The sequence below is a fragment of the Protomyctophum parallelum genome (genome assembly GCF_964188405.1).
Source record: "Protomyctophum parallelum genome assembly, chromosome: 11".
NCBI classification, from domain to species: domain Eukaryota; kingdom Metazoa; phylum Chordata; class Actinopteri; order Myctophiformes; family Myctophidae; genus Protomyctophum; species Protomyctophum parallelum.
In genome coordinates, this window is record NC_139707.1 from 29841319 (window position 1) to 29853838 (window position 12520).

General features: G+C 42.4%; 1 protein-coding gene across 3 annotated transcripts in view; it reads left to right on the plus strand.

Annotated features, from left to right (window-relative positions):
- The first annotated feature begins 1487 nt into the window (after positions 1–1487).
- The window catches only part of ahr2 (aryl hydrocarbon receptor 2), a 77020-nt gene continuing 65987 nt past the window's right edge, over positions 1488–12520 (plus strand). For 2 of the 3 annotated variants that reach the window (XM_083777188.1, XM_083777187.1), the window contains exon 1: positions 1488–2164. In XM_083777188.1, coding sequence (XP_083633314.1) covers positions 2106–2164 — 59 coding nt within the window. In that variant the 5' untranslated portion in view covers positions 1488–2105. The remainder of the gene's footprint in view (positions 2165–12520) is intronic. The other variant, XM_083777189.1, reaches the window with a different exon arrangement.

Consider the following 12520-nt stretch of genomic DNA (forward strand, 5'->3'; position numbering starts at 1 on the left):
GTGAGAAATTATCTCAATAGAAGAGCAGGGAGACAAAATACAAGCACCCCGATTGTATAATTTGTATTGTGTTATTATAACATACTCTACCATACAGATGGCAGACAAAATATATACTGACACAATTAAAATGTATTCATTAAAAAAGGGTTACAGTGCTGCTTTAATTCACATGTGTGTAGTGTGCAGGCCTCATGTAAAAAACATAATCTAGACTGAATTCATAAATTAAGTTGGTGCATGGAGGCTTATAAGCAAAGATAAACAACCAGTACATCAGTGTATGCCCACACTTGTATGGCACATAAATCTACTTAGTTGTTTATCTTTGCTTAGACCACCGTTGAAGTAATACATGGGTGTGTTTATGGGGAATTTTTTCAACGATAAATCAACATTCAGTCTCCTACGAGATGGCTGATCCTGCAGTATAAGCCCAATAGGGCTTAAAGTTTTAAGTGAGACCTAAATAACAATTATTTGAAAGGATACAATGACGTAATTCGGGTGTCCGTGTGGTGGTAGTAATACTACCACCACACTATTAGTATGTGTGAGAGACCTGCAGGGGTGCCATTGTGTACAGCAGCAGAGCCAAGGAGAAAGATGAGTTAGAATGACTCAGACAATGAGGAATGAATAACAATTATTGCTTATCCCAAACAGTGGGTTGGGACCCATTTGTGGGTCACAGACCAATTTTTATGGGTCACGACTTGAGTAAAATCGAATGTTTCTTTCCCTACATTAAAAAAATACTTATTTAAAACAAATCTACGAAATTCCATAAATTAAAATAATAAGTAGTGAAAATAGCCGATCTATAAGCAGCTCAGCTATTTCGTATCAATGACCCTCAAATGTTTTGTGTGTGTGTGTGTGTGTGTGTGTGTGTGACCACTTATTCATTGATTGATTGAAATATGTATTAACAGTTTGCAGAATTATAGTACATTTCAAGCACAAACTCAATGCAAAGACTGTTAACTGTGAGTGGACGACCGACGACCCAATTAAGCATTACACTTGTTTACAAGAGGGTCCACCTTGTTCAATTCATCAAAACATTTAGAGACGTACAAACTTAACGTGTAAGGGTTCAGATGGGTGGCCATGAATCGATCAGTCGATTGAGCTTGAAAGTGGGGTCCGCGGCGGGGACCCCAAGGGGCCAAATACATAGACTATCAATTTAGTGGTCCTTGACCTGAAACAGCTTGAGAACCACTGGTTTAAGTTCTTATTTATTAATTGGCATCAATATGAAATCACACTTTTCAAGATTTTAATTGTTGTTTGTTTCTTTTTTACATTCATGGGCTATTTTGAAATTAATGTTATATGTCTTGGTCTGGGTCTCTCTCTCTCTCTCTCTCTCTCTCTCTCTCTCTCTCTCTCTCTCTCTCTCTCTAAACAGTTCCAAGTAACTTCCAGTCCACCTTAACAGCCTCTCCGCCTGCAACATATACGATTTCCTGAAAACGCCCCATGCCAAAAACCGATAGGCCTCCACTCTCCACTGCACTCTACCTGCGCTGCGCTCTGCCCTGCGCTCAGCTCAAATCAGTTCCCAAAAAGGATCACTTTACACCACCGGGCAAAGCAAGTGACCCAGAATAACAAGGACTAGTATTGTTTATTTTAGGGCTGGACGGGACGGCGCGGTTTAAACTTTTTTTTCTTCTTTAAAAAAAAGGGGGGGATCAAATCAAAACTTGCTCGGAGGAGGGAGGCAGAGAGAAAAAATAACACACATTTCATTCCCAGAAGAAAGGGGGAGAAGAAAAGACAAATCTTTCCTAAACTTTGCTTTGACTTTCACCATCTCCCCACTTCTTCTTTTCTGGTCAGACCGCACCAGAGAGATCACCAAGGTCGGACCGAGGAGGAAAGCTCGGAGCCGGGGTCCCTGTCTTAGAACAGATCCGCTGATCGGGACTTCAGTTATATCTAGGCTATTATTATTATCACCGGACCGGACCGTCCGGACATTATTATTCCTGCGGATGAAGTGCATGCACTAATAAGAGGTGGATGTTACTGGTTGTCTTCTTCTTGTCATTGAAACAACAAGCAAGAGAAGCAGCGGCAGAACAACAACAATCATGTTGAGTAACGCTGGGATTTATGCTGTCAAGAAGCGGAAGAAGCCCGTCCAAAAACCGTAAGAAACAAACACACACAGCAGTGCACAAAACGGTTTTACTGCTGCGATATGCGCTTTTTCATTTCACTTTTCACTGCACACAGAAAGGGAAAGGCGCGGGGTGGAGGAGGGGGAGCCTTTAATGATTTGAATTAGCTACTTATGTCATGTGTATATTATTTATGTGTAATGGTAAGGTTATGCACGATCTGCATGATCTAAACCTACGTTGTTGTTATCACTATTGCTAGTGCTGTGTGGTCCAGGATATTATACGTTGTTATTGACCAGAATAGGCATGATTCGAGTTGCCTAAACATGAAGTCTGTCCTAGTCCGATTTAGACTCTAAATCTGTCCTAATAAGTAACTAACATTAACAATAGCATAAACCTACGTATCGAAATCATATTTAAACGTAGTATTATGTTGATATTTAAATCCGTTTTAACTTTTAAGTACAATATTATATATAGGAATATAGCCTAAGCCTATTACATATTGTGTCGCCTATACTTGCACGCCACAGGTCTGTGCCATATCATAGCATATAGGCTTAGCCTGGCTATATAAACGAGCTTGCTTTTGTGTTGAAAGGGGGCTTCTAAATTGACCCTTACATATTTGTAGACTATTCCTCTGAGTGTGTACCAAATGAAACCTTAGACACGTGACAACGGTGACATGTTGTCTGTATAAGTAGCCTAACGCTATACGAGTGAATTCGGACCAATTGGACCCTTACATCTGATGTATAGTAATATAATAACCATAGACTGTAAAAGGTAATAACGTGTACAACAAATGTACCTCTAAGGTTCCATTACTCTAGTCTTAGAGTTGTGCGTTCCTTGAAATAAAAATAAAAAAAGTTTTAGAAGCACTGATCAGTGACTGATCTAAAGAAATACGAGGCTGCTGACTGCTGTAAAAAAAAGGCACGGAGCTGTCTTTTGTTTTGAAGGGCTGGACTTGAACTTGAGCTTGAGAGAGAGAGAGAGAGAGAGAGAGAGAGAGAGAGGGCCCCTCTTTTCTCTCTCTATCCAGTTTTTTTTTTCCTCGGGTTACCTTAAGAATTTCTTCTTCGTGTATAGTTTTGGTCTGGCATGGAAATAGTACTCTCGCATTAATCACAATCAAGTTGTAGACTCGGCCTGCGCTCTCACGCGATGCTTACAGGAGGGCGGGGGGGAGGCGGGGGCTTGCGGGCCCAAAGTATGTTATTGTAATCTGATACGGCCTCTGCTCATTATGGGAACACTTCTGCTCTGAGCGCTGCTCTGCTCTGAGCTCTCTCTCTCTCTCGCTCTCCATCTCCCCCCACTATTCCTCTCTTTCTTTCTTTCTTTCTTTCTTTCTTTCTTTCTTTCTTTCTTTCTTTCTTTCTTTCTTTCTTTCTTTCTTTCTTTCTTTCTTTCTTTCTTTCATTAGTCCCTCTCTCTCTCTCTCTCTCTCTCTCTTCCAGCCCTCATATTCTTTGACAATGTGCAACCATCAGAGGTAGTAGACAATCGCTGCAAATAAAATCATTTTAAAACTTAAACATTATATGTGTGTGTGTGTGTGTGTGTGTGTGTGTGTGTGTGTGTGTGTGTGTGTGTGTGTGTGTGTGTGTGTGTGTGTGTGTGTGTGTGTGTGTGTGTGTGTGTGTGTGTGTGTGTGTGTGTGTGTGTGTGCGTGCGCGTGTGTGCGCGTGCGTGTGTGCGCGCGCGCAGACTGTGTTTATGAAGATGTGGAGCTGTGCAGCCAGGGCTGAGGTTTCCTGGACAGCCATCTGGGCTTGGCTGCACAAAGACACCATTGAGACGGACTGTAAAAAGGCTGTGGTCACTGAATAGTGGCATTCCAACGCAGCTCTGTCCGTCCAGAGAAGTCTGTTTTAAATGGACACAACTGACACGCGCACGCACACATACACCTTTTGTTGTCTCTCTTGGTTGCAAACTCTGTACAAATACCTTATCCACTTATATCGTGGGCTTTCAGCAGAAACCTAACTTTCTGTGTGGTTTTTTTCTTCGTAAATCAACACCCGACTTGAACATACTACAGGGTCACACAAAAGCATCAAAAGTTGCAGTCAGATCCTCAAGCTCGGTAGATCTGCTACTTTTGCCATTTTTTTTACATTTGAATCCTGAAAAGTAACAGTAATGTGAGGTGTCCACTGTCCACCCGACAGTCGTTAAAGTAGTTAAAATACATTAATAGATATTAATCATTCATGCTTTTGTGCCCTCCCCACCCAACCTGTGTTACATGGGCTTCAGTAACATCATGAGTGCTACAGTACAGGGTTGTTAAAATGCACAGTAGTTGCATTTTTTTTATCCTTCTAGTTCTCACTGTGCTGTGCTGCCTGTAGTTGAACATCTATTCTATTTCAGTCGTTCTTCTCTACATGCTGTTGTGATTACTCTGTAGAAGGAGTTCTGTGTGAAAATATGGCTTAGTTATTTCCTAGGGCTCATTACAATCCCTGCAGGGAGCGAGAGCTTGTGGCGAGGTTTGAAATGTGTGTTGTGTTGTCGTCCGTGGTGGTGTTGTCCTGTGTGTGTGTGTGTGTGTGTGTGTGTGTGTGCGTGTGTGTGTGAAAATATGTAAAGGAGAGCGGGCAAACAGTATTATATCTCACGTTAAGTTCCTGGTTTGTCAGACAGTGCACATTTCCTTTAGTACGAATGCATGCACGCACGCACGCACACACACACACACACGCTGCCTTGCTGATAGGGGTGAGGCAAAAAGCCAAAACAAACTTGGTGCACAATAACATAGTGGCCCATTGTTCTCAGGGCTGTCTCATCTACCGGGGGGGCCTCATCAACGATATGCGTTTTGCCCATTGTTCTAAGTTTAACTCAGTTACAGTAGTCCCCAAAGGCCCTTAGCCTGTCCCCGTCCTCTACTACCCTCCAACCCTCACCAAAGTGTTCAACACACCCAATAAAAATCAAAGCCATGATGATGCACCAAGGGCACAATTTAGAATACAAGTTAACAAACGTAAAAAGGAAATGAGGAAATCGTCGCTGTCGTGCAGTGGTGGATATTGCTTGCAATCTCACGATAGATCTGTATCACAATACAGAGCGAGGCCACAATACGATATATATCAATATATCGATATATAGTATATACGATTATTCAAAATAATGACCATGTTGCACAAATACAATAAAACACTTTCAGGCCCACAGAGATCTTTAAATTAAAATAAAATGTCTAAATATCGTAACAAGGGGTCTTGGAAGGGAGTGCATTGCAACTTGCAAGGGGGGCTTTGATAATGATAACGTTAAACAGAGGTACGTTTGTCAACACTGCGTCACCCAGATAATTCATGCCGTTTATTGCCATATCGATACAGCAGCCCCTCGATCGATTCACCTATCGTCCGGATGTTCGATCGATATATTGCCATATCGATTAATTGATTTATTGTAAAGTACCGGTACTACAGAGTCACACAAGATCCACAAGCTCGAAACACAGCGCAAAGATAACTGTAATAATGTTAGATTTCAGTTAACATATAACGGTATGTAAGTTTCAGCGATTGGACAGGGGACAACTTGGTTGGCGTGGGAGGATATTGCAAGTGTATAATTGTTTAGCAAAACTCCAAAAGATTTGAGTGATGATAATACCAAGGTAAGGTTTCTTTAAAACCTTTTATTGTATTTTATATATATATATATATATATATATATATATATATATATATATATATATATATATCTCCAAGCGTTAACACGATTGATTGATTTGGTCATTAAATAATAAACACGCTCTGAAAAGAGACCACCCATCTGACCACTTACGCGGCAGCTCTGTTAAGTGGTCAGATGTGAATGCTTTTGACATTTTCAAGAGGGCCTTGATCTAGAAAAGGTTGAGAACCACTGGGTTTAGTGGGATTACAACCACTTACCGGTAAATCTCAGCATTTGTATTTCGCAGTAAATAGCAGATGGACAAGCCTCAGTGCTGTCCCAACAATAACGGAAAATTAACTATTATTTTATTATTTTGGACAGGTTATTGTCCAAAACAAACAATGTCGGTGGAAACCTCCTATGACACTTTTCAGGATTCAATTCCCAAAATGGCAAAAGTAGCAGATCTACAAGCTCAAAACGTGACACTTCGCACTTCGAAGTAGATCAAGCAGATCCATAAACTTGTTTTGAACTTGTAGATCTGCTACTTTTATATTTTTGTATTCGTCATAATCATGTATAAAAATGTTTTCAAACATTTTCCAAAAATTACAAAGGAAATTAGCTGACTACTATCTATCTTTTCTGCTTCTAAAGAAAATAAATAAGGTTATAAATCATTACTTTTGTGCAACTTCTGTGTACGAAGTTTAACAAATCTGAACAGAATTCTATATATGTTCCAGTATTCAACGGCAAAAACACAAATTATATCGCAAAAAATCTGTTATTTACACGACAAATGTAGTAAGATGTCGTCATGATCGTGGCAGCCGTGTTCCGATGGGTGAGGGGAGAAGGTAAATCCATTTTCAGCCCGTGACTAAAGAGTGCTCACGTGGAAGGAATGCCTAGGGTTCACCTCGGGACACGATAAGTAGAAATACATACAGTACAGTTACAGTACAGTAGTGTACAATATCTAGTCTTGTACAACGAGGGGAGCGGGTGTTGTCAAATAAAAGCAGGTCCTCTCTGTTGTAGCCTCATTTATCATCTCGCTGCTGTTTTCTGTGTGCGACTGTGCGTGTGTGTTCTGTTTCTCCATATCTGCCATTTCTCTGTCATTCTCCCCCCCCCCCCCCCGTCTCTGTCTCTCTGTAAATCTTCTCTGTGGGCCATTGTTCAGTACTCAAACGTCTCTATATCTGGAATCTGGATCATGTGAGTGTTATATTATGTCGTCAACAGGTACGCTCGTGTGTTAGACTGTGCTTTTTTTGGGTCGTTTATGTTGTTATTCCTCCAACCACTGAGGTTTTTTTTTTCTTTTCCTGTCAGATCTGTGAAGCTACCAGACAGTCTTGCCTCCCACTTTGCAAGCAGACAAAAGCATGCCAGTGTCATTACGACAAGCGAGAGTGCAACACGAGACCCCACCCCCCTGGTGGAATCAGAAGGTTATAGGGGTCCACCAGGTTCAGGCCCCTATCTTCTTTGCTCTTCGTCTCTGTGAGGTGGAAACCTCATATGTCCAAAAGCGTTAAAAAAAAGCAAAAGCAAAAAGCTGATCGACAAGCTCAAAATGTGCCGTGAGTGGCTGCGTTTCGAGCTTGCAGATCTGCTACTGTTGATGCTATGTAGTATGATCAAGTAGTAGGGCATTGATTTAAGAAAACAAACAAAGTTAGAATATGGACATTGGTGATTTCTGCCCGACAGCAGCGTCTTATGAAGCAAGATGGTGTTGGGATGATGAGAGTAAATTCACCACCGATGTGTGGTGCGGTACCGGCCCGGGGCCCCTGTGTCGGGGCCCCATGATCCACAGTCAAGTCAAGGTGGAAAGAATGGCTCTTGAATACTGGCTTTTGTCTCACCAGGCATTTCTTGAAAGTGAGGTCAGTCCTTACTCTGTTTCTGGGAAGGTACCGCTCGGGTCGACGGCCCGGCAATTGAGTTATGGCCGCATTCCCCACAGACTATTCAATGTGGAGAGAGAAGGAAAGAAAAAAAAAGGCCTATCATCATCCACAGTTTGTGTAATGAGCAAGTTACAGAGTTTGACTTCTTGAAAGGATGAGGTGGAGAGTTTTGCAGTATATCTTGCTGCCAGAGGAATTAAGGGGTTTCGGTGATATTTGACCTTCAAAAAGTTGTCAACGCCCTGTGCCGTTGATCATAGAGACATGTCAAGTTTGCTCAACACCGACTTTAACTTTGTACCCATGACCAGAGACTATGTCGAATGAGAACTGCCATTGAGTGTGTACATTTTGCTTCTGGGTTAGTTAGATTAATAGATTTATGACAAAAGCGGTCAGCTCCATAAAGAAAATGGATTGGGAATGACGCAATATTTGGGCTGTTTCAGTTTATTCTCTCTCGGGGTGAAAGGGCTCAGTACTTAAGTGCAAGAATGGTTACCCCTCTCTTTTGAAACTCCAAACCCTCTGCACGGCGCGTTGTTGACACAGTGATTCATCAGTTTGAAAGAGCGTTTTCACTCTGAAATGTATTGTCTGAACGACACTATTTACTACTGTCACTTTGAGTCATAGAAAGTTGCTTAATCTGCCTTTAAAGATAGATACATATGTGAACTGACCAATGCAATTCATTCTTCATTATCTCTAAACATAGCAGCAGCAGCAGCTGTGGCACCACCACATGTACTGAGTATATCCTCTGTCAGGTGGAAACCTCATATGTCCAAAAGTGTTACTTTTCACCATTCAAATTCAAAAGCAGCAAAAAAAACTTTTGATGCTTTCATGTGACGCTGTAGTAATGTAGTATGATCAAGTAGGGCGTTAATGTATGTGAAAAAACCCACAAAAATGGAGATAAGAGGTTTTTGCCCGACAGCGACGATATCTTTTGACATGGCGAAAGCCATTCATAGAGTTGTTATGCAGGCTCCGCCCGCCCCGGCCTTTCGCCAGCAGGTGTATTCGGTCAGAGATATGATAACGCTGTGGTGTTGTGTGTCGTCTCTCGTTCATCTATCGTTCCCGGCTCCGCTTTTTTTGGCTGGCGGTTTTCTTCCAGCATGTGGGTCTGATTTGCAATTAATGACATGTGTCTCCGTCGAGACTCGTAAATTCGAATTTGGCCTTCAGCATGGGTGGTCTCTCCTAGCGGATTTCATTGCTACCCCGTTGCCCCTCAAGTGAAATACCACAGTGAGACCCAACAGAACAAATGAAGCCTATGCTATGGGTGAAAACAAGAAAGAGAAGATGAGGTTACTGGTTTGACACAAAAGCAGCACTTTAAGGCTTGTGGTCGACCGGACATGTTCCAGTGGAACCCCCTCTTGACATTTTAGCTTTGCATTACAGCAGTGGTTCCCAATCTCAGGGGTGGGGGGGGATCCCCCAATTATTTCGGGGGGCTCCAAGGTGACTAGCCCAATGTGCAACATTGCTTTCCTCACTCAATAGTAAACAAAGTGTATATAGAGCATCGCATGACGACGACGGGCCCGGAAGAGAATTCCCCATTCATTTTTCCCATAGATGTTTCAAAAAGTATTTATTTAAAGACATTTAACCCTCGGACAAAGCCAACTCTTGTTGTTTTGGGCCGATCAAATAATTAGAAAGAAGAAAAACTTCTCTGACCTTTTTTTGAGTGGTGCAACCACTCCCTTACGGAGCTATGTATGTGGGTGGCTGGGTGGGTGCCTGGGTGCCTGGGTGGGTTTGAGCACGAAAACAGCAAGGTTGTTTTTCACCACCTGTGCGCAACCTAACACAAACACACACGCACATATTAACTGTATATATGATGATTTCGGGTGTGCCAGTACAGTACAGTGACAGTACAGTACAGTAGGGGGACCCCCACACGGTAACTCTGTCATTTCTCAACCGTTTCGGACGCGGGGTGGCCGGGGACCCCCCTAGGGACTCCCCGGGGACCCCCACACAGTAACTCTGTCATTTCTCTACCGCTTCGGGCGCGGGCCGGCACCCTGGGTGGCTGGAACTTTGGAACACCCCCCGCCCCCCCGGGGACCCCCACACGGGTGTGATTTTTCTTCTTTCTAATTATTTGATCGGCCCAAAACGTTTATTTTCATGATTTGTCACAACTAGACTTGGCTTCCACTCATCCCGGTTCTCCATACATCTGGCACATTCTAAATCTATCTATATCATCCTATATGTATCTGCACATTTCTAAAGTTAAAAATTTATTTTATTTATTAAGACCTTTAAAAAAAAAAACTGGTGAAATGATCAAATATTGCATCAGAAAGAGGCAAACATCCCGCCCAACACTCCCTGGTGACAGGTGCCGCCCCCAGCCTGTAAGATTACGTGCCATGACAATTATCACCCTCCTCACTGGGCTTCATTCCCTCAAACACGGGTACATTGTGTTCGTTTATTAGACGCTCAACATGGCCGGACGCACCTTGGTGGATTCGAAGTACCCACAGCCTCTGCGGTGGTGCATGCAGACACTTATTTTGTAATTTGTAATTATGTAATGGTGACTTGATGTATAGCAAGCCTATATGACACAAATATTTGGTACAATCATATGACCCCCCTATTGGTCCCCAGACCGCATGTTGAACACCCATGCATTATGGCAACGATGGGAAATCTCGCAAACGTTTCAAACGGTCAAGTTTCCGATTTTCCACCCTATATAACTTTAGCACATTTTTTTATAAATGGAAACAAGGTCTCCATTACTTACCAGTGGCCATATTTACTGACATGGCCTCGGCGCTATAACACACATTGTGACGCTATAGTAAAAGGTGATCCGTGTGCTGCAGACAGTGTCATATTTCAGCATGGTGCTGTTGCGTATAGCTTCGCTAACAGCTGCACAGCAGACCGGGAGCCGCTGCTCTTGCTATGCTTTCGACTGTCTCCACCGTTGCCACTTGCCAGGTTTTGCAAGAGAAATATAGCAACAGGGTCTATGACAACAAGCCCAAAAGAAGCAACTATTATAGGCCACATGAGCACTTTAAACATTATGCACTGGCTATTTTCAAAAGACAATCTTGGGAAAATCTTTAGGAACAAGCCAAAAAAACGCAACCCTAGGGCGACCATTATATTTGGACATACCTGGACCAAAATCATACCAGGACCAAAATCAATGTGCACATTTGTTGCGCACACGTGCGCCCATTCATGTCCATGCACGCAATACGCACAATAGGTGCTGCATACAGGCAATGACAAACATCAGCGTTGGATTCAGACACGCAATGCATTTGTTCATATTTTCTGATTAGCATCTTTACTTGAAAATAACATGATACACGCCTATGTAACCACTGAAAACAACTGTTATTATCTTAATTCTGCCAAAAACTGGGACAATTGTATTTGTTAATGTTGAAAGCTGGGACATATTAGGAAATTTGTCGGGACTCGGGACACGCAGCTTGAAAACGGGACACCCCTGGGCCAAAACGGGATATCTGGTCACCCAGCTACTACTAAACCTGCAACTAACCAATATATACAAGTGATTTTCCAGGAAAATCAAGCCCAAAGTTGCTCACAGTATGAGCAGGGCAACACTCTCCCCTCCAGTCTTCAGAGCAGGGCCATATGGCGGCAGCAGAAGTCGGTGGCCCCCAGGCATTTTTTCGACTGTCTCGTCTGACTTGTATATCTCAGTAGGCTAATGATGGATGATGACTCACGAGCAGAGCCGTGGTGTGGTGCTTGTTAGTCACGTTTATGGCTGCATCCTCTTCCTTCCACTTCATCATCAGTGAGTAGAGAGCACTTGTTGAATGATAGCACTGTTCCTGTTTTATTGGAATGTGTCATACATACATGCAGGCGAAGGAAGCATGGACTAGACGCTGTGGTGTGCTAGCTGGCTGGTTTGCCTGCCCTGCATGGCCCTGAATTGAGTCAGGGCACGATTCACAAGGAATTCAAGCTAAAAGGGGTCTTTATCAGTGTTGCCAGATTTTGCAAGAGAAATAAGGTGACGGTCTATGAACAGTCCAAAAGAAGCAACTAGTGTACTAGACCAAATGAGGACTCTTGGCTATTTGAAAATAGCCGATCTACAAGCTCAGAGTGAGCTTGTACTTGTACATCTGCTATTTAAAAAGGAAAAAACTTTCAAAATGTGGAATATTTATGAAACATTTTAACAGCACAAATTGTGGGTGGGTGCTTGCTTAGCACAAACTTCATATTAATTTAGTGTTCCTTGACTTGAAAATGTCTTGAGAACCACTGGTTTAAACAACATAAGCCCAAATAAGTACACTTTATAAACAAGACCCAAAAAAACCCAACAAAAAACTTTACAAAATAACTAACCCAAAGTTGCTTATAATAAGCAGACATGGCAACACAGGTCCTTATTCTCCTTGCTCTCCCGCTCCTTTGTGGTGTCAGTCAGGAAACGAGTGTGTTGTAACTTGTTACATGTGATGTCTCTCACATGCTTGTTGTTTCTTGTTACATGTCCCTTACATACATGTATGCTAGTTGTTTCTTAACAGGACGTTTTTCTTAAAGGACCACTTCACCACTTTTCAACCTATCTTCATATAATAGGTCCTCACTAATAATCTTGAAAAAATGGCGCAATTTTTTTCTACTTGGTCTGTGTCTCATAGGAGGGCTGTGGGCAGTTCAGAAACCATCTTCCAGTGACATCATCGATGGGGAATACAAGCTAATAAAAACTGCAGGCTTTCTAGTCCT